Source organism: Globicephala melas, chromosome 7 (assembly GCF_963455315.2).
Source record: "Globicephala melas chromosome 7, mGloMel1.2, whole genome shotgun sequence".
Taxonomy (NCBI): domain Eukaryota; kingdom Metazoa; phylum Chordata; class Mammalia; order Artiodactyla; family Delphinidae; genus Globicephala; species Globicephala melas.
This window is the reverse complement of record NC_083320.1, coordinates 13,849,517-13,871,415: the sequence shown is the minus strand read 5'-3', so window position 1 is coordinate 13,871,415 and position 21,899 is coordinate 13,849,517. Positions and strand designations below refer to the sequence as shown.

The 21,899-nt window shown below is 43.9% G+C and overlaps 1 protein-coding gene across 1 annotated transcript; it reads right to left on the bottom strand.

The window, feature by feature from the left end:
• Positions 1–5,707: 5,707 nt before the first annotated feature.
• FAM124B (family with sequence similarity 124 member B) lies at positions 5,708–17,598 on the bottom strand. The gene is made up of 2 exons (XM_030834170.2): positions 16,683–17,598; positions 5,708–6,887 (listed from the first exon to the last, which is right to left on the bottom strand). The coding sequence occupies exons 1-2, from the start codon at positions 17,415–17,417 to the stop codon at positions 6,234–6,236; spliced, it is 1,389 nt and encodes a 462-aa protein (XP_030690030.1). The 5' UTR covers positions 17,418–17,598; the 3' UTR covers positions 5,708–6,233.
• Between the last annotated feature and the right edge of the window lie 4,301 nt (positions 17,599–21,899).

Genomic DNA, 21,899 nt, shown 5'->3' with positions numbered 1-21,899 from the left:
CCCAAATTCGAATGCAGAAGCTCTAATCCCCACTGTGGAGGTGGGGACTTTGGCAGGTAATTAGGTCATGAGGGTGAAGGCCTCATGAATGGGATTAGTGCCCTTATAAGAGACATGAGAAATAAGTCGAGGCGATGTTTTGTACAGCAGGATGTCTATAGTTAATAATACTATATTGCATATATGAAAGGTGTTGAGAGTGAATCTTAAAAGTCCTCATCACAAGAAAAAAACTGTGTGGTGACAGAATTTAACTAGACTTATTGTGGTGATCATTCTGCAATACGTACAAATATGGAATCATTATGCTGTATACCTGAAACTAATATAGTGTTATATGCCAATTATACCTCAATTTTTAAAAAATCGGAGACATGAGAGAGTTCTCTCCCTTTATCTCTGGGCGCCACAAGAGGACACAGAGAAAAAGTGCTGGTGCAAGACGGAAAGAGAGCTCTCACCAGAAATGGGCCATGTTGGCACCTTGATCTTGGGCTTCCCAGCCTGCAGAGCTGTGAGAAGTAAATGTCTGTTGTTTAAGCCACACAGTCTATGGCAGCCCCAGAAGACTAAGACAATCCCTTGTCTCTGGCTTCTAGAGAATGGAAGCCTCATAGGTGTTCCCAACCCTTGCTGTGCATTCATTGAACAATATACGTGTAAAGGCACCTACTCTGGTCCTAGGACTGCAACAGGGACTGGTGCCTGGGCTGCTTTAACAGGACGCCATCTAGTCAAGTCCCTCCTGACAGTGGACTTAATTTGAGAACTAAAGGACAAAAAGGGGCCCACCAGGGCAGGTCTGGGGCATGCTGGAGGAGCAACAAGGAAACCTGGGTGGCATGCCAGTTGTTGGGGTACAAGGTATGGAGGTAGGGTGGCACCGTGTGGAAGTGGAGGTCTCCCTTCTTGCACGCCCTTTGGGGAGCAGGACAGTAGCATGATTAAGGGTGTAGATGCCAGCCTGACAGCCCAGATTCTAATCCTAACTGAGCCGCTTAGTTATTGTGCCATTCCTGATTAGGCTCTCGACCTCTCTGTGCCTCAGTTTTCTCATCTGTACAATGGGGGTCATTGTAGCACCGACCTCACAGGATTGGTGTAAAGATGGAAATACTCAAGTAAGAAATGCCCACCTAGGAAGGGGGTTCTCAGGTCAGCCATCATCAACTCAGATTTGGTATTATTGTCCTTCTTTACAATTACTGTTCTTAAAAGAAACACCTCAGAATCATCTCTGGCAAAAATGGAATCTGCAAATAGAATGCATTGCGCATGCTAAGCAGAGACCTAGTTATGTCTTCAGTAGCTCAGATGGAGTCTCTGGAATAACTAGACTTTTTCAATGATGTGTTTGAAATGAAGTTTAGCAGGCTTGAGTTCTTAATAACATAAATCCTAATTATGTGCTCTCTGGGGCCATAAGCTCCTTTTGTTTTCCTATCACAAATTACAGACAATATTTTAAATTGCTAATTGTAAGAAATGCTCAGGAAACATCTCAAACCTCAGAGAAAGGTTGGACAGTTGTGAAAGGAAGGAGAGAGTTGTGGGGAAGAGAGACCAGCTCGTTTCTAAGTGATGTGGGTTGAGCAGTCCCAGAGCAGAACCCCAACAATGAATTGGAATGTAGCGAGAATTTCCTCAGAGAAGGAGCAAATCTTCTTTCTGATCCTCTCAGAGCTTAGCCAAGGGGCGTCAGAAGTTGCAGCTACAGGTCAACCCCTTGAGGAATCTTGGGAGATGCTGCAAAGACAAAGTATTTTAAACAAAGTGAAGAACGAAGAGAGTATCAAATTCGCACACACACACACACACAGAGGAAGAGAGAGAGGAAGAGAAAAGAAGGAAAGAAGAGAAAAGAAAAAGGAATGAAAACGGAGGGGAATGGCGAAAAAAGGAAGAGAAAAAAGGGAGGAAAAGCCCACACACTCTGGCTTGGAGAAGACTCAAGAAAGGCAGCCAGGGTTAAGTTATCCCAGGAATTTCTAAGTTTTATAGCGAGGAGATGAAACTTAGGAGTTTCCAATCAACAGAAAATGGGTGTGTGCTCATGGCCCCATTCTGCTCTCTCCTCTCATCTTCCCCTTTCTCCATCTTTCTCTGGGAGGGAAGGAAGGGGTTCTCACCTCCTCCCACTCTTGCCTCCATCCCTCTCTGTGCTATCAGCACCTCCCATGCATAACTGCATTGTTGGTAGAGCAGTGGAAAGACCAGCGTCACCACCACAAAATCCCATTGTAATAGGGAAGAACAAATCTCACTCCATGTTAGATCTGTTTCTTTTACCTTAACCTTTGCATTCTATTGCTTTTGCTACAACTTAATCACTATAAAGGAATATTACCTATAGCTTAAGTATACATAATGGCCCATCTCTGGGAACCCTGTCTCTCATGCCTGAATATTAAACTAAAATACCTCTGTTCAGTTCACAGGAAACATCCTGACCAGGCTCACCTATGAATGGCTGCAGGAAGGAAGAAATTAACACCTCCCCTCCCAAGTCAGGCCGGAGCCAGGAAATATTTGCAACAACTTATCACCTTTTTTACTTTACCTTCTCACCCCACCCTGCTTTGTTCTATAAAAGAAACTAGCATGCAGAACCCCAGCAAGGGGCTTTCCTGGTGGTGCAGTGGTTGAGAGTCCGCCTGCCGATGCAGGGGAACGGGCTCATTCCCCGGTCTGGGAAGATCCCACATGCCTCGGAGCGGCTAGGCCCGTGAGCCATGGCCACTGAGCCTGCGCGTCCGGAGCCTGTGCTCCGCAATGGGAGAGGCCACAACAGTGAGAGGCCCGCGTACCACAAAAAAAAAACAGCAAGATGGTTCTTTGGGCCACCTGTCCACCATCATCTCAGTGTGCTGGCTTTCTGAATAAAGTTGCTATTCTTTGCCCCAACTACTCGTCTCTCAATTTCTTGGCCTTTCATGAAGTGAGCAGTACAAGCTTGGACTCGGTAATGCCATCAGAGCTGAGGGCAGATGGGGTATAGCTGAGGCACCTGTGCCACTTCCCTTTGTAAATCAAGGTGTGTCCCTCTCCTTCCCTGTCAGCCTGCAAATCCCCTGCTCTACCTCCGCTAAGAGACAAACACATTTGCAAGTTTCTAAATGTTACCATTTCTATTAATGCTTAGCAATATGCAAATAATGCTTGCAAAAAATGTGAACTACTATTAAGGTGAAAAATAGCCAAACAACTGTAATGCAACTTAGTTTTAATATACCTATAAAAATATTAAATTATCTGACCATCAGGAGTCACTTGTGATACATTTTACATTTCAAAATATACAGTATAGGGCTTCCCTGGTGGTAGAGTGGTTGAGAATCTGCCTGTCAGTGCAGAAGACACGGGTTCAATCCCTGGTCCGGGAAGATCCCGCATGCCACGGAGCGGCTAAGCCCAGGCGCCACAACTACTGAGCCCACGTGCCACAACTACTGAAGCCCGCATGCCTAGAACCCGTGCTCCACAACAAGAGAAGCCACCACAATGAGAAGCCCATGAACCACAATGAAGAGTATCCCCCGCTCACCACAACCAGATAAATGCCCACACACAGCAATGAAGACCCTACACAGACAGAAACAATAAATAAATAGAATAAATATATTTTTAAAAATACAGTATAAGTAAGTAAAGAGTCTGGATAATTTGATAATTTGGATTAAACTAGTTCATAAGTTTGTCCCTGTTATATATAAAATCTCTTTTGAACTTAAGGATCTATTTGATCCTTTCTATCCATAATTTTCCTCCTAGATGTGTAAACATAAATGACACACATAGTAAAACTCTTAGAGAGTTGGATTTCTTTTTTTTAATTGTAGCGTTGCTTTCACTAAAAGTTGATTCAAAAAAAATCCTTTGTTGTTAAGACATTTTAAAAATGTGGGTTGGAAGGACCATTTGTGATTATAATATCTTACATATTTACAGTGTTTAAGAGTATCCAAATGCTTTCATATGCATAATCTTGATTTTCCTAACAACCTTAGTACAGAAGATAAGGCAACAGAAGATCAAAGAGTTTAAGTTCACATATAAATAGTAAATTTTAAACTGAGACCAAAATCTGGGCCTCTGTCACATAGCCCACTGGCATTTCCATCCCATCATGCTGTAAATTGGATTCCTATAGTGAGTAGGAGGATACAATAGAGTACATTTTAAAAGTACAGTCTAGGGTTTCCCTGGTGGCGCAGTGGTTGAGAGTCCGCCTGCTGATGCAGGGGACGCGGGTTCATGCCCCGGTCAGGGAAGATCCCACGTGCCGCGGAGCGGCTGGGCCCGTGAGCCGTGGCCGCTGAGCCTGCGCGTCCAGAGCCTGTGCTCCGCAACGGGAGAGGCCACAGCAGTGAGAGGCCCGCGTATCGCAAAAAGAAAAAAAAAAGAGTACAGTCTTATTTTACAAGTCAATTTTGTAAGTTACTCATTCAAATTCCTCACTATTCTTTATGCTTTCCATGTACTTATATTCCTACCTATGTATTATGTTAAAGGAATTAGATAACCTCAAAAAAGTCGGAAAGAAACTTCAAAACCGCCTGCTGTGCTTTTCAAAGCAGCTCAATAATTCAACTTAAATAAGACTTTCATTTTTTTTAACTCTTATTATAGAAAACCATACCAAAAGTAAGTTCTTCATTCCACATTCTAAGATCTAACTTTAATCTGAGGGAAAGAAAGAACATGGGGATAAGAATATACTGATAGTATAAGGACAAAATCCGTTTAGAAGTCTTGTCTTCATCCATTTGCAGCTCTCTTCCATTTCTACTCTTTTAGGGGGACAGAGCACACAAACTCAGTCCAGTCTTGCTGCCATGAGATTCATGCTTAAACCTGAACTCATCCTTCTCTCCAATTAGGTCTACTCAGTATAGGGGTCTCCAAAAGACCCGGCTAAGTCAGCACTTATAGTCACATAACATCTGTTCTGGAAAATGGAGTTCTTGGAGTCAAATAACCTTGTAAATTAACTGAAACACACAGCCCTCAGATTTTTAAAAAATGTGTGTATAGACCCAACCAAATAATACATCATATGAGCAACTAAGAATTCGTCCATTATGATTATAATCGCAATTCGTAATATGCCCAATGTCCATCCACAGGCTGTGAATTCTTACCACAGCCTGTGCAGTAAGTGTGGTGATCAGCTGTGGAAAAGTTTCCCAGAGAAATAAGTCTGAACTTCCACCTGTTCTTAAGAATTGATAGAATGGATTTGTGATACAGTGAAACCATAAATAAGTTTTGGGTTTGATGGCCACAGAATGTATGTGTACCATATACCAATGTCTTATTCAAAGGTAAGTATTTGTACACTGTGTTGCACGAATGGATGTATAAATGAATGAATAAATGAACGAGTACTGCAAAGGAATTCGGGAATTTGAACATGGCCAAAAAAACCCAAGTCCGGCTCCAGTGACCCAACCAATGCAATCTTCCTGCCACACTCAGTGGAGATCTCAAATCATCCAATCACATTCCACTCCTCTCTGCTTAATTATATGAACCATGGGCCCCACTGGGGTAGTGCGGAAACAAACAAGAAATGGAGGAGCCGGAAAACCCCCTAGAGCCTAGCTTTCATTTTTAACTTATTTTTTTTGGTTTCCAGGGTTGCTGCTCATTAAACAGGAGAGAAAGAGAAATGTTTGTAATGTTCAAAACACTTTGCATGTTAACTCATTCCGGATGCAAACAACTTTAAAGGCAAAAGTCACCAGAGGTGAGTGGTGAACAGGGCCTAGTTACCAAATGAGGTCACATAAAAACTAAAAAACACTAAAGAATAAATAGCCCATGCTGCCCAGGGGGGATGAACAATGCAATGCAAGTAAAAATTAAAACCAAATTACAGACTCTAATCAGCATTGCATAACACATCCGACTTATTTGCATATAATGCAATTATCCTGATAGGTACTGAACTCAACACACCCAGCTGTGTTAGTGTGTCTCCAAGGACGTGAGGCATTGGGCTTTTTCCCTGTGTGTTGGCTGTGTTCCCTTATGACCATGACGGCAAATAAACAACCACTCACCAGCACTGCTAGATTTTGAACATTTGAAATAAAAGTGATACAGATCTGTGCATGGCTAGCATTTAGAGCCCCTCAGATGAACAAGAAACAGGCTGATTCTGGGTCAATGCTCCATTTCTAGAACATTCTATTTGATTTTGTGTTTTAGAAAACCACAGTTGTTTTATGCTATATAAAGAATTCTTCTTCTGTATCTTTTTCTTCACCCTGGACTGGCAGAGGAAGGGTACATTTTGAGATTATCGTCCTGGAACAAAGGTCCCTTTGGTCAGCAAGTGACAGAGGATGAACGCTTTCCTTAAAGATTCTGTTGTTTTTGGAAGCAGCTGCCCCTAAGGAAGAGGTTGACAAGCAGGATGGTGGCTGGTGGGTCCAAAGATCCCTTGGAAATCTGCTCAGAAAAGATTGCCTGGGTCCAGAGCTGACCACGGTGAATCCTGTGTCAACATTCGTCTCTGCCTCTTGCTTCTCAAAGCTGTTTTCCCGTCTGAGGACCTCTATTCTGGCCCCGGGTTCGAGGTGGAGAGAAGGCAGAGGCAGCTGGGAGTCCGTAGCTGGGCTGCTGGGCTGGGCTGAGCGGCCAGGGCTTTTCCACGGAGTGCCACTAGCGCTGTCTGACGCTGTCCGCCCACCAGGCTCAGGCCGCTCCACCGACCCCACCTTGAACCTCCTGCCCCGGCTCCTTCGGCTTCTCGGCTCTAGGGTCCTAATCGCAGAGACAGGGGTCAGCCTGGAGCCCTGGGGGAGCGTGTCAGCTCCCGAGGTGCCATTCAGAAAGGCAAGCTCACCATTCCTAACACCAAGTCCTGGATTCAACTGGACCTATGGGACAAGGAGAAGAGGAACAGGTGTAACCGATGTTTTCCATTAACTAAGTGTCAAGAACAGACTACGTCCTATTCAGCCTTCTGCCATGCTGTGCCCATAGCAGACTTTCAATAAAGTCGGTTGAATGGAATAACAGTGACAAGTACAATCCTTCAAAGGGATGAGCTGCCACCTTTGCCTCCTGGAAGGTCATTTGACATTATATTCTACCTTTTTTTTTTTTTTTTTTTTTGATCCAATGAGGTCTTTTTCTTCTGGAAATGGAAACCGGCATGGCTAGTTCCATATTCAGAAATCGCTCAGGGTTGATATTAGACTATCCTATCTAGAGGAGTCTCTTGTCATTAATTTTTACTTGAGCTCCGGTAGAATTTTACAAGACTGCCCTTTCTCTTTTACATATGAAGACTTCTTCTCCTTAACCTTCTATGTCAACATGTTCTTCTGGATTTTCTCCTTCCTTTCCATCACCCCTTCTCAGGGTCCACTGAAGGAGCCTCCTTCCCTGTCAACTTGTGACAGGAGGTAGTTCTTCAGCGCTAAGCGGCCATCTTCTTTTTTCATTGTACACACTCTCCCAGCCAACCTCGTTGAATCCCCTGCCTTCAATTATTTTCTAAATGATGAAGGCTTCTGAAAGTCTAATTATAGTTCAGTTCTGTCTCTTAAGCTTCATACCTACCTATCCAACTGTCTTCCAGGCACAAGGTCCTAAAAGTCAACATGTCCCAAATTGAACTCATCCCCCTTCTCACCCTAAATCTGTTCTGCTTACTCTTCCCTGTCTTAGAACCTGGCATCGTTTGCCCCACAGTCACCAAGCAAGAGCATCATTTTCCCTTCTCTATCCCTCATGTCACGCATTCCCATGGACTCTTTCTCCCAAAGATCTCTCACATCTTCCCGTCTCTCCATGTCCACTGCCATTAACCCTAGGCAGGCTGTCATCATCTCTAGTCTGAATTACTGCAACAGCCATCGATGGGACACCCCATGGATGGCCTGGCCTCCCTCTAACCCATTCTCCACTCCACTACCAGAGGAGCTTTGAAAACAGTTTTGATCATGTCACCGTCCTACTTCAAGTGGCTTCCTACTCTTCTTAAGAAAAAAACCTAAGCCCTTTAGTATGGGCTCCCACACCCTTCACAGTCTGTCCCTTCTTACTCCAGCCTAATTCGCCACCTCTTCCACTTGCCAAAATTGAAATTTGTTCAATTCTTTGGACATTATTTGCTCTTTCTTAATGCCAGTGTTTGTGTATATTATTTCCTCTGTCTGGGATATGTCACCTCTGACCCTTCATACCTGTTGTTAACTCCAAGCTTACCATCATTTCCTCTTAGAAGCCTTCTCCATGTCACTGAATCTGAGTTAGGTACCCCTAAATATTGTCTCTGCCACTAATTAGTTGTGAGACTTTAAACAAGTTACCTAATTTTTCTGTGCCTCAGTTTCCTCACCTATAAAAGGAGATCATAATAAGTACCAATGTCAAAGAGTTGTTGAGAAGATTAAATGATAACAGGGCCTGGAAATAGTAGTGCTAAACATAAGTTGGCTATTATCATCATCACAAATATTATTACTAGCTGTCCTGGCAGCCTGTAGTTTCCATATCATAGTAGTTACCACAGTATTTTGCACCTGTTTGCTCACTTCTCTATATCTTCTTCTAGACTTTGCCAGCTGGAAGTGCCGGGATTGTATACACCTTCCTCACCATTGTATCTCCAGTACCTAGCACAATGCCTAACACGTGGTAAGTAATCAGTAGATGTCTGTTGGACAAATAAATAAAGCTTAATGCCTAACAAACCATAAATTATTTGCATACAGAAATGTATGGCCCCTAATTATTAGCCATTAGGTAGCTACAAAGTCTTACTAAGAAACTGCCACAGGACATTCATCCTGTGGATGGCCCTTTCTGCAGTCTTTTAAGAGAGAGAATATCAACTTTTCCTTTCTTAAGAGAAGTCCTTAGACAATATGGCAAAAGAAAGCACAAGATTATTGATGTAGAAATGCAGGCGTGTGCAGTTGGGGTGAAGAATTTCCAGGAGAAACATAATGTCAAGTGGTTGAGATAAATCTCTTGAGAGAGAATAACGCTCCTCTTGCCAAAAAAGCAATTGAAATGCATTTGTAGGAATTCTGATCATTTAGAGCCCATCTTTCTAAGAAATATTTGTAAAATGTTACAAATTGAGAGGTAGGTGTTTTCGAGTTTCAAGGAACATTAGTAATTATCTTGATGAACAGGAAGATCATTGGTCATTCATTTGGCTCTAAATACTTGAGAAATAAGAGAATACACATCACTGAAACATGATTAAGCTGTTAAGGGGCAGACTGACATCATGAAGGGAAAATAATATTGTCTTTTGCTAAAAGTGATTCCAAGAGATAGCAAAAGAGGATTTCTCCTACACTGAAAAAAAAAAAAAAAAGATTGCATGGGAACAAATTATATAGATAATAAGAAACCCCAAAACAATGCCAAACTTGCTTACTTAAGAGTTGAATCTAGTCTCTTCCAATTAACTGATCTTTTGAAAGGTACTTATTTTAATTTATTAACCAAAACCAATGATGTTAACCCACCATCTTATAGCAGCAGCAACCTCTGAGCCATGCTTACAAGGATTCCTTCAGGGCAGCAGAAAGCAAAGCATTGAGTGAGAGCGGGCGTGTAGGGTTGGAAGTGTGTGTATGTGTGTGTGTGTGTCTGTGTGGGGTATGAAGAATGGGGAGGAAATGAGGAGAGAAACAAAGCGGGAGAAATAGAGTCTGAATGAGTGCCTCTGAGAGACTCAGAAATGAGAAAGGAACCCAGAAATGCTACAGAAGAAGCAAATGAATTACTCACTTCACGAGAGACTATCTTCTTTTATTTTAAATGGTTAATAAAGAACATCAAGATGATCTTAGCTAAAGGTCTGTTGATAAAATGAAGAGAAATATATGTTTGCTTTTGCCAAACTAGCTTCTGGAATATTTACTTTTCTGAAGAGAAACTTATTTCCTGACAACAGGCAGTTAATCAATCAACAAATGGTTCAGAAGCAGCTGTCTGTCTGGTACTCTACCAGACATAAACATTTACAATAAAATACCGAAAAGAGATGGCGAGTCATAAAGTCGCCTGTGCTCCGCAACGGGAGAGGCCACGATAGTGAGAGGCCCGCGTACGGCAAAAAAAAAAAAAAAAATGTATTCAACACTCCTGTGCAGGATCAAGCAGATGCCTGGAGCCAGAGTGAAGAGTTAGAATGCTGTAATACAATGCACATTTGAAGTTCGGTGGGTTTAAGGAAGGAAAGAGAAAAAAAGAAATGGCTCCAAAGGGAAACTTGAACAGTTTAGCGGGGGGCTGCCTGAATGTGGGTCTTCCAAAAAGAGAGACTTTAAAAACGACATATTTCAAAACCTGTGCAAATGGGAGGGTGACCAGAGCTGGAGAAATTGGGGGCAGGGCTGCAGAGGATGACTTTGGTTTTGTTTGGACTGAATTTGAGATGAGGAGACGTTATGTTTAAATGGTCTTACAGGGAGTTGAAAAAGCCAAAAGCTCAAGAGATAGAGGAGATGAAAATACAGGAGTAATTTGAAGAAAGAGGACAACTAAATGCCCAGGATGGCCTTTATTTCTTAATCTTAGGGAAACCTTAAACTTAGGACAGTGGTTCTCAACTGGGGGAAATTTCACCCCCCAGAGGGCATTTGATAATGTCTGGAGACATTTCCTGTTGTCACAACTGCAGGGAAGTGGAGTCAGTTCTGGCATCTAATGGTAGCACTGAGGATGCACTAAATATCCCGTAATGCGTAAGACATCTCCCCCACGGCAAAGAATTATCTAGTCCAAAATGTCAATAGTGCCGAGGTTGAGGAAACCTGATTTAGGGGCAAAAAGAGTTGAAACTTTGAAAAAAAATGTCCAAGTGATAGAGAGATAGGATAAATCCTTTAATTAGAAGATCCAAATTATGGAAGCTCACAGAGGAGAAACTTTCAAGCAAGGAGTGGTCAGCATTTGTCAATACTGCTGACCCTGACCTCAGGCACCGGTGGCCTTAGAGAGAGCAACAACTCTTCTAGCATCTGCATGAGAGGTGGGGACACAGGGCAAACAGCAGCCCCCAAGATTGGAGAGACATACGAATGAATGCGGGGAGTCATGGCTTCCCGGAAAAGAGGATCCAAAGTGGAAACCACTGCAGGAACCAGGACGGGGCGAGGAAAACCTGAACTGTAATTGGCAAACAGCTGGAGGCTTAGTGTGGACAACTCTGAGGGTTAAAAACTCCAGGGGACCCAGTCCCGGGGGAGCTCCCCCCCCCCCAGTTTTGTGAGATTTACCTCCAGGAGCGTGACTAGACTCTCACAATAAATATCAGAGAAAAATCCCCTTGTGCTTCCGGAAAGAGAAGGAGAAAAGGAACCTTTTTTTTTTATTGAAGTATAGTTGACTTACAATGTTCTGTTACTTTCTGGTGTACAGCAAAGTGATTCAGGTCTTTTTCAGATTCTTTTCCATTATAGTTTATAACAAGATATTGAATATAGTTCCCTGTGCTATACAGTACGTCCTTGTTGTTTATCTATTTTATAGATAGTAGTTTATATCTGCTAACCCTAAACCCCTAATTTATCCCTCTCCCCTCCTCTTCCCCTTTGGTAACCGTAAGTTCTTCTGTGTCTGTGAGTCTGTTTCTGTTTTGTAAGTAAGTTCATATGTATCATTTTTTTTTAGATTCCACATATAAAGTGATGTCATATGATATCTGTCTTTCTCTGACTTACTTCACTTAGTATGAGAATCTCTAGGTGAAAAGGGATCATTTTTAAATACTCCAGAGCACTCTGTTCTTACAAGTCCTTCTCTCAGGGGAAACTAGTTAACCAGAGCCTAACATGCTGGCGTATTATCAGAGCCTAACTGACCTGGGTGAAGAGAAATACCCAACTCCAGCTTTCTCTAGCCTTCCATGTGAGAGAAGGGAAGTACTCAACTCCAGCCCACTCTAGCCATTCTCGCCCACATAAGCAAGGAGGGAAAAAAAAAATTAAACACTTGCAAAATTCACAGTTCAAGGCATAGACTCACTAAGACGGAGACCTAATTATAGAATGCTTCCCCTCCCCCAACTCCTTACTACCACATTAATAAAGGCTTATTTGCAGCAGTTCCTATACCTGCTACATCATGCCTGCCTATCAAGAAAAATTTACAAGGCATTACAAAAGGTAAAAAGCACAATTTGAAGAGACAGAGCAAGTATCAGAAGCAGACATGGCAGGGATGTTGTAATTATCAGACCTGTAATTTAAAACAACTCTGATTAATATGCTAAGGACTCTAATGGATAAAGTAAACGGCATGCAAAAGCAGATGGCAATGTGAAAAGAGAGATGGAAATCCTAAAAGAAGAACCAAAAAGATAAAACAACAACAACAACAACACTGTCACAGAAATAAAGAATGCTTTTGATGGGCTTATTTGCAGACTAAACACAGCTGAGGAAAGAATCTCTGAGCTAGAGGACGTATCAATAGAATCCTTGAAAAAGAAAAGCAGAGAGAAAAAAAAAGCCTGAAAAAAAAAACCCAGAACAGACTATCTAAAGACTATGGGACAACTAAAACAGGAGTGGTAGGCAAATAATGAGAAAGAGAATGGAATAGAAGAAATGTTTGAAACAATAATGACTGAGAATTTCCCCAAATTTATGTCAGACGCCAAACCAAAGATGCATCCACTAAGGACTGAGACAGCAGAATGAAAACTGCCAAGTGGAGAATAGGGTAGCCCAAGGTATGCATTTAATAAACACTTGGTGGATGGATAAACATTTGACATACCTGCTTTTGTATTCAGACATTCATTCATTTACTGAGCATCTACTAGGTACCCTAATATCAATCTCATCAAAAATACACATCCTAGGCTCTAAGAAGCATCAGACAGTGTGCGCTGACAGGAGGTTATGTGGGAAAAGACATGGAGAGACAGCTAGCAGCCTTCTTACACAGACAATAATTGTGCTACAGTTTCTACTGTACAAAGCACCTCCATGTATACTCTCCTTTTTGATCCTCATAATGCAAATTGTACATGTCAGTACCATTCGGTGGCTCTGTCAGTGACTGCTGATTACAGTCAGAATAAGATAGAAGCTAATTGGCAGAGCTTTTGCTCATTCACACTAGAATGGATTTGCCTACCATGTGCCAGATGCTGTTCTAGGTACTGGGAGTATAAGAGTGGACCGAATATATAAACAGCTCATGCAGCTCAATCTTAAAGAAACAAACACCCCAATCCAAAAATGGGCAGAAGACTTAAATAGACATTTCTCCAAAGAGGACATACAAATGGCCAAGATGCACATGAAAAGCTGCTCAACATCACTAATTATTAGAGAAATGCAAATCAAAACTACAATAAGGTATCACCTCACACCGGTCAGAATGGGCATCATCAGAAAATCTACAAACAGCAAATGCTGGAGAGGGTGTGGAGAAAAGGGAATCCTCTTACAGTGTTGGTGGGAATGTAAATTGATACAGCCACTATGGAGAACAGTATGCAGGTTCCTTAAAAAACTAAAAATAGAGTTACCATATGACCCAGCAATCCCACTACTGGGCATATACCCAGAGAAAACCAAAATTCAAAAAGACACATGCACCCCCATGTTCATTGCAGCACTATTTACAATTGCCAGGTCATGGAAGCAACCTAAATGTCCATCGACAAACGAATGGATAAAGAAGATGTGGTACATATATACAATGGAATATTACTCAGCCATAAAAAGGAATGAAATATGGGTCATTTGTAGAGACACAGGTGTACTTAGAGACTGTCATACAGAGTGAAGTAAGTCAGAAAGAGGAAAACAAATATTGTATATTAACGCATGTATGTGGAATCTAGAAAAATGGTACAGATGAACCAGTTTGCAGGGCAGAAGTTGAGACACAGATGTAGAGAATAAACGTATGGACACCAAGGGGGGAAAGCCACAGGGGGTTGGGGGTGGGGGGGTGATGAATTGGGAGATTGGGATTGACATGTATACACTGATGTGTATAAAACTGATGACTAATAAGAACCTACTGTATAAAAAAGTAAATAAAATAAAATTTAAAAAAAAGAGTGGATCGAAAAAGGTCCCTGTCCTCGTGGTGCTTACCTCCAGTGGCTGACCACGTGCCTGATGATGTGGCCTCTGCCCACCTGCCCATCCTCCCCCGCCCGACCCCCTCCCTTCTCTCCAGCCACATGGAACCACAGGCACTTTTCTGAACATGCCTGCTAAGGAAATCCTATTCCACACATTGTCACCCGCCATCTCCTCTGTTTGGAACACTTTCCTCCCTTCCCCATCTAGCTACTTCCTTCCGGGCCATCCAGCTCAGCCAGGCCCAGGCATCACCTCTCAGGGAAGCTTTGCCCATCACCCTCATTGGGTCTAGCATCCCCCCCTTTCCCCCCCCACCTCACACACATATCCATCCTGGAGGGGTTACACATGGGGAAGTTAACTTGTGATTAAAGCTCTCCCTTAAATAGATACTAGTTTCTTTCGCTGGTGGACATTAGTCATTTTTGCCACCCAGTATTTGTCCCCTCACTGATCTTCCTTGGGGACCCTTGTCCCCCGCCTCCATGAGTACCCAGAGAGTCTGAGTCCACAAAAAATCTCAGGATGCAGGGTAGTAGAGCCTTTGCCTCAGAACTAAGCTAATCCACCCAATCCCATTCCCCAGAATGCAATGATTGATTTAGAGAAGAGAATCGGATCCAAGTTGGTCCAACTGACATGAAGACCAGAAGTTTTGTTGGCCCATTGTAGGGTGAGGAACTCAAAAGGGTAGTCCTCAGAGCTGCTGGCAGCCAGCTGGTGACCACAGGGGCCCGTCTGAGGAAGTGGCGGAGCTGGGAGTCAGATCCTAGCCTCAAGACTCAGGCTACTTACTTACAAAAGCCAGTTCATTTGCCCCCCCCCCCATCCTCTGCCCCCACAGAAGTTTGGGCTGGGTTTTCTATCCGGAAAAATTCACCCCATTATAGGAGTGAAGTAGCTACCAGGTATTATCTTTTATAGTGTATTAGAGCCAAGCCTCTGTATATGCTTCCTTCAGGGATTTTTATAGGACACCAGAAACAGAAGTTTCCAGAAGATAATCGCCCGTTTTGCTGGCAAAAGCCTAAACTCATTGACGTCTTTATCCAAAAAACTATTCTTCACTCCCCAAATTTGACTTAACTTTCCAAAGGAGCTAAGTTGTATAAGCCGTGGTTCAGAAGTTAAAATGTCAGTTAGCCTTTGAAACAGAAATGCGTCCCCTGCTGCACACACATCTTAAATTTTTGCTTGACAGTGAGGTTTAGATTCTGGAGATGAACTAAGGCTGAAGGAAAAACTTTAGATGCCTTGGAAATTAGTGAGCTATGTAACAGGCATCTAAGAGAAACCGTGCCTGTCCACCTTACGTGAATGAGAAGGTAAATAATTTAGAGATCATCACATACACTATCAATATGACTCATGTTTTATAATAACTCAAAGCTGATGACAACAAAATTAATCAAAAGGAAAGATAATTCATCTTCTAGCCTGTTTTTACTTTATCCAATAGGCCTTAAAAGGGTTACTGACCATTTCTCAAGGACAGAAATTTTGCTGTGACTATCACGTACACCTCCCTGCCTGCACACACTTACACACACACGCACACACACACACACGCACAACAGCACTGGACTGCAGTGGTTAGCTGCCTGGCTTTGGAGCCACGTAAACACTTCCTCTTGTGTCTTGGGCAAGTAACTATTCCCTCTACCGCTCAATTTTCCCTTCTGCAAAACTTCCTATGTTGTAAGAAGGACTAAATAAAACAATCAATGTGAAATACATGCTCTAGGGCATAATATGAACAATAACAGCTAAAATTGCATTCTAGGCACTAAAGCACTTTACAAATGTCAGGTCATTTAGCAGAGATAACAACCTGTACTCCAGGAAGATGCTAATATTACCCTCATTGTGCTAATGAAGAACCCAAGGCTCACAAATCCCACAGCTACTGAGGAGCAAGGTTCAACTGCCGCATAACCCTTCATAAGAAGTGACGCGTGGTAGCTGTCACGATTGTGCTTGCTTTCAACAGGATGCCTACAGGAGAAGGCTTTAATTTTAAGATTTTATTTTGAAGGGTTCTAACTATGTAACTTTTTGGGGGGTACAATTTGACAGTGATGCAAGATGCTTAACAATTAAGTCAATAGGACGGCATACTTAACATCCCCAACCGTAATTACAGCTTCAGCTTCCTTAGGTCCAGATGGAAAGAACTAATGATATTTCTGGACCCAAAGAGTGGGCAAAGTATTTGTGTATAGTTGAGTAGCATGATGAAAGGAAAATCTGAGAAGTCGGGGGCTGCCTGATTCTACTGAAAACTACTTGTGCAAGTTACCAGCTCACAGCGTCTGAACTTCCTTATCTGTCAGGGGAAGGGATTTATTAAATCAATGCCTCTCAACCACGTTACATCCAAGGAGCTTTTAAAAAAATTACCCAAGCCAGTGCACCCCCAAGATTCTAATCTACCTGACCTGGGGTGCAGCCACGGCATGGGAACGTTTGAAAACCCCCCAGAGATTTTGGTGTGCAACCCAGGTTGAGAACCACGACATTAAATCATCTCTTGGATGTCCCATCACACAGTTACACGTGCATCTAAAGATCACAGAGACCAAACAGAAATACCTGAAGTAGAATCTTGTTGCCATCATAGTCCTGTGTTTGCCACCGGGTGTGGCTGATGGGGACGCACGGATGGGGTAGAAGAGGCACTAACTGGCCAATCTCTTGAACCTTGAACTGCAACACTGAAGCCTCTTTGGGGTCCACCGACACTCCAGGGGGCAGCTGCTTCAGTGAGAGCTGCAGGGCAAAGCTCTCTGTGGAGTAGAGCGCGAAGAAACAGAAGCTGCTCTTCTGCAAGGTGGCTTCCCTCTGCAGGATCATCTCGTAGAGCCTGATGGCATCCTCGTAGTTACCAAAACTGCAGTAGAGCGTCACTCTCAGGATCTCGGTGCCGCAGTGCACCTGCCTCACGCCCCAGACGGGCATCTGGTTGTCCAGACTATAGAATTCCTGATTGGCAAGAATATAGGGGCACGGTCTTCCCTGTGCATTCTGGGTGGGGTAGCACTGCCACGGCCAATGCTGTAGGGAGTCGAGGACGCGAAACAGCCGCTCCTCTCCGAGGCTTTCGTGCAGGAAGAGCAGAACAGACATCCCCGGGAAGCGGGACCGCTTGGAGTGGCATTTGTCATAGTATTTCACTGGACTGACCCGCTCAGACACCAGAAAGACACGGACCTCTGGGCAAATGCAGTCCAGGAGCTGGTCCAGGGTTTGCTGCAGAAGCGAGCCATGCCCGGAGTTGGCCAGGAGGTGGACAGTCATGGCCGGAGGCTCCCGTGTCTCGTCCATCATGGGGGCCGAGGATGACAAAGGATGCAAACGAGCAGGGCCCACTGGTTCAGCTTCTGAAATGAATGGAGGGATTCCCACGTGCAGCCTTCAGCCCACCAGGAAGGCTTCAGGATTTCAGAGCCGCGCTCTTACCCTGTGCTGCTGGTCGCCGCTGGCCACACTCTGAGAGAATCTCTGCAAATCAGGCACAACAGCTTCCAGGACACACCACAGCGGCAGGGTCGATGTCACCCAGCCGGTGCATAATGTAACCGCGTGTGTGGGGCTGCGTTGGGCGCTCCCAGGGTTTCTGTTTGACCTAAAAAACCTATAATCCTGAGAAACACCCGAGTGGGTGGTTCTTACAGACACTCAGTAAAGGAAATGACCAGGCAAAAAGGAACATGAGTCGGCTCTGTGAGGCTGATAGCAATCTGTTTAGCTGAAAAGATCCATTTTATGGACCCACAATGGGCTCTGATTTCCTCCTTACCTCCCTCCCTGTTTATAGTAAGCCACCTGAATACAATGACTGCTTTAAAACAATTCTCAAAACTTGTCTCTTTGCCAGGAATTTTTCCCCTTTGTCTTTTTATTTTATTTTTGAACAGTTGATGCCAAGGCATTGAAGAGAAGTTACTTTATCTAAATAATTTTGACTGTTCACTGAAAATGCTTCGCTCTGCTGCAGAGTCTGAGTGTACTCAAAAGACATTGATTCATGCCAAACCTTTAGAAAGAGTGTGAGCTTTCCAACCTCAATAATAATCATTGTTCATGTCTATTGAAGATTTACTACGTGTCCATCATAAACTGTTCCAGAGCTTTACATAAACTGATTTAATCCTCCAGCAAATGTATTTTGGGGACTATTATCCCCAAATTACTGAGGAAGAAACTGAGGCACAGAAAAGCTAAGTAACTTGCCAAGATCTTGCAGTGAAAAAGTGACCGAGGGAAGATTTGGACCCAGGAACTGCGTGGTCTCCCTGTGAACCACAGAGGAGGTGCCTCTCTGGGACCCGGATGTCCCAGACCGGATTTTTCTTCCTAAGTATAAGGAAAGGATGCCCAAGCAGGCTCTTGTTGAGGACACACATTTCCCAGAGATCGTGTGTGCTGTTGAATCTTAAACTGGATAATCTTCGGAAAGAATACCCAAGCTCTAAACATAACACTCACCCTAATGTGTTCTAAATATCCATTTAAAAATCATTTGCTACTCTGATAGCTCAGCTTCTGAAAACGTGGACAAGCACATTTTTCTAAACATAATTCATAACATAAGCAATTTATTAATGTTTGTAGTAGAACATGGTGTGACTTGATGTTTTACAAATTAAAAGCCACTTTTGTGATGAAAAATATAGTTTACTCTAACTTTATTTTATATATGTTGATTGCTTGAGTAGTAAAAGAACCAAATTTAACATCAAATATTGTTATCCGTGGAAGGGAATCATTTCTATTCGGATTTCCTTTCTAAATCTAACCTACACTTCTAATCATTTGCGTTTCATAAGTCCTATACCTTTGCATTGGAAAAATCTATAAATATAGTTTATTACAGGTAAGTTGTTTTTTAATTACCACCAGTGATTCAGTAATTAAATTCATTTTGCTTCAACTTTCCCAGCATCATTCAAGTTTTTTTTTTTTAATGGCATTATAGTTCTGAAGCTTTTTAAAAAATTTGATATAGGTTACAAACTGGCGTTTGAAAGGCAATAACTTTTTCATCCCCCAGTATGACTCCCCTCACCTCTCCCCTGTCCATCCACACATGGAGATGACTCGGGCATTTGAGACTTTAGACACAGTTTTTGAAAACAGTCTTTGCAATTCTGGAAATAGCTGTAAAGATTGAGGAGAAAAATTATACCCGTGAGACAAAGATATTAACTCGCAACATTGTGTAGGAGGCAAGTGCTTATGCCCTTATATAGAAAAGGTTTTGCTTTTTGATGTTGTTGTAAATCTTCCATCCAGTGCGAAAACATTCTTTTTCCTTGTGAGGTTGTCAATTCTGTGAGGACCGAAAAGATTTCGTTAATCTGATGCCTGCCTAAATGCCAAGAAACCGGGGCACGGGACAGGGGGGCACAACGACACCCCTTTCTGACTGACTGCCTCTGCAGTTATTTCTCCAAGAACCTGAAATATTGACCTCCCAACCTCACCTCCAGTGACGGCCTCCGTTCCTCACAGACCCCTCCACCCACGGCAACGGCCACATCCTCAGCTGGGCTCCACGGCGCTCTGCATTTTTGCACACTGCCTCTGTTGAAAGCACAGATGAATATATTAGGGGAAGTCATCAGCTTTGCCGCCCAGTACCTGGACAGCTGACACTCGATTCTCTACCTTGTTTTTTCCCTGAAACTTGGCAAAAGATGCCCAGGTATCTGTCAGTCACCAACTCCTGGACAGTCCCCAACTGGTCAACTCCTCACAGCGAAGTGGAGAAGCTGGTGACAGGAAGCACCGGGAAATCTAAGAAATCAGCTAGTTAGGAGGATTTGTTGGAACCTGCGGACATCCTTCAGGATTTTTCCCTGCGGCAAATCTCAGAAATGTACGGGGATACATTCAAACCCTGAGATCCTACCCACACCCCAAGAAAACTTTGAGAAAGAGTTTCTTTCCCCCTTTATAAAATGTGTTTATTTATCCCACATGCTGAGAGCCAGCCACTGTGCCCGGAGCAGAGGAGAGATAATCACCAAGTCTCGCTTTGGAAGAGCACCTTCAATTATGTCATCAGGGATCAAGGTCACTGCAGGATACCACGGAAACCCCTAGGAGGAGCCACCAACCTAGATGAGAGGGCCAAGGAAGCCCAAGGAAAGGAGATGCTATTTGAAGTTCTGGAAGGTGAGAAGAAAGGAGTCAGGCAGGTAAGGAGACTGGATGTGGGGAAGAAGGAGGGATTCCAGGCACAGGAAGCTGATGGGGACAAAGTCCCCCCCTTGTCCCCATCAGGACAAGAGTGAGGGCCCTGGGACCCACAGGCTGAACTCAAGGTGGCTGCCAGGTGGGAACAAAGAAGGGGGTAAAAAGCTGGAAAGGCAGCCAGGCTTCTCAGGTCACCGTAAAGGCTCTGGATTTTCTTCTACCAGGAACAGAACCCCAAAAGAGTTGACTTGAAGAAGGACCCAGCGATGGGTCCAAGGATCCTCCCAGCATGGTGCTTACAGGTGAGGCTGTCGGCCATCAAATAGGAAACGCTGGAGGAAGGAAGCTGCTGGGAGTGAGGTCGAGGGGTGCGGTTTGGACACGGTGAGTGTCAACGCCTGCAGGTCATCCAAGTCGAGATGGCAGGTAGTCATTTAAAATGGAACTTAGAGGAGAGCCACAGACCAGAGAATATGGGCGGGGAACCGTTGGTCTTTGGGTAACCGTGGGACTTCACCTGATGATCCAGCTGGAGAATACACAACGAGGATAGGAAAGGCGAGAAGAGGATGGGACTCCGGAGTGCCCAGATCGAGGGACATGCGGCATGTAAGTGGCATCCAGAGAGAATTGAAGAGTGGGCGTGTCATCCAAACCCAGCGTGGGTGTCTGTGTCTTGGGTTACGAGGATTTCAGGAGGTGGCGTTGGCTGGGCAGACCACGATGCTCAGTGTCAAAGAACAGCATTTGTGACTCACTCGACCTTCTCAGTGGAGGAAACTCAAAAGAAGCACCAAGCAGACCTCAGAGCCATTCAATCCTGTTTTCCTCGTTCCCAGAACAACCTTAATTCTGATTCGTTGTCTGATACCTGGTTGCTAACCAGGAGCTAGACATTCAGAACCTGGGCAGGAGCTGGAGAAAAGGTGCCGGGAAGGGATCATATCTTGCTTACTTTTAAACCCCCGATAGCAGCCTACAACCCCAGACCTGCAGAGTAGGCACAAGGTGGATCTGCAGCGAAGGAGGAATCTTGGCATTTCCTAAAGGATAAGCGTCGCCGGGAAGCAAAGGGACTTTCCCGGCATCACATAGCTGGTTAATGGCAGAGCCTGGGTTTCTGGTTTTTAAACCATGCTTCCCCACCACTCCTAAGAGAAGCTGTGCACAGCAGCTGCAGCTATTCAGGTCAGAGCCATTCAAGTTCAGGACATGTGCCAGCATATAAAAAAGAAAAAGGGAGAAATGAGGGGCGGGCATTAGGCACATTGTTTGTGTCCCGTGCCCTAAGCACATCTGGTTAACGTGTTTCCCCATCCTCAGCATTCCCGCTCTGATGCCATTTATATACTCAGCTTTCACCATCTGGCCAGCCCTTCTTCCAACACACACACACACACACACACACACGCACATGCACACGCACATACACACGCCTCTACCCTGGGGTCATATTTCTGGCTTCTCAAGGGAGTTCTGGCAGAAACAGCCGCAGGCAGACCATGGAGACCTATGACTCCTGTCCCCTCGGGCTCCTCCTAGGGCAGAGGTGGCAGGAAGTGGCCACAGAAGTTCCTTCTCCAGGCTGCTGTGGCTCTTAGCTGAAAG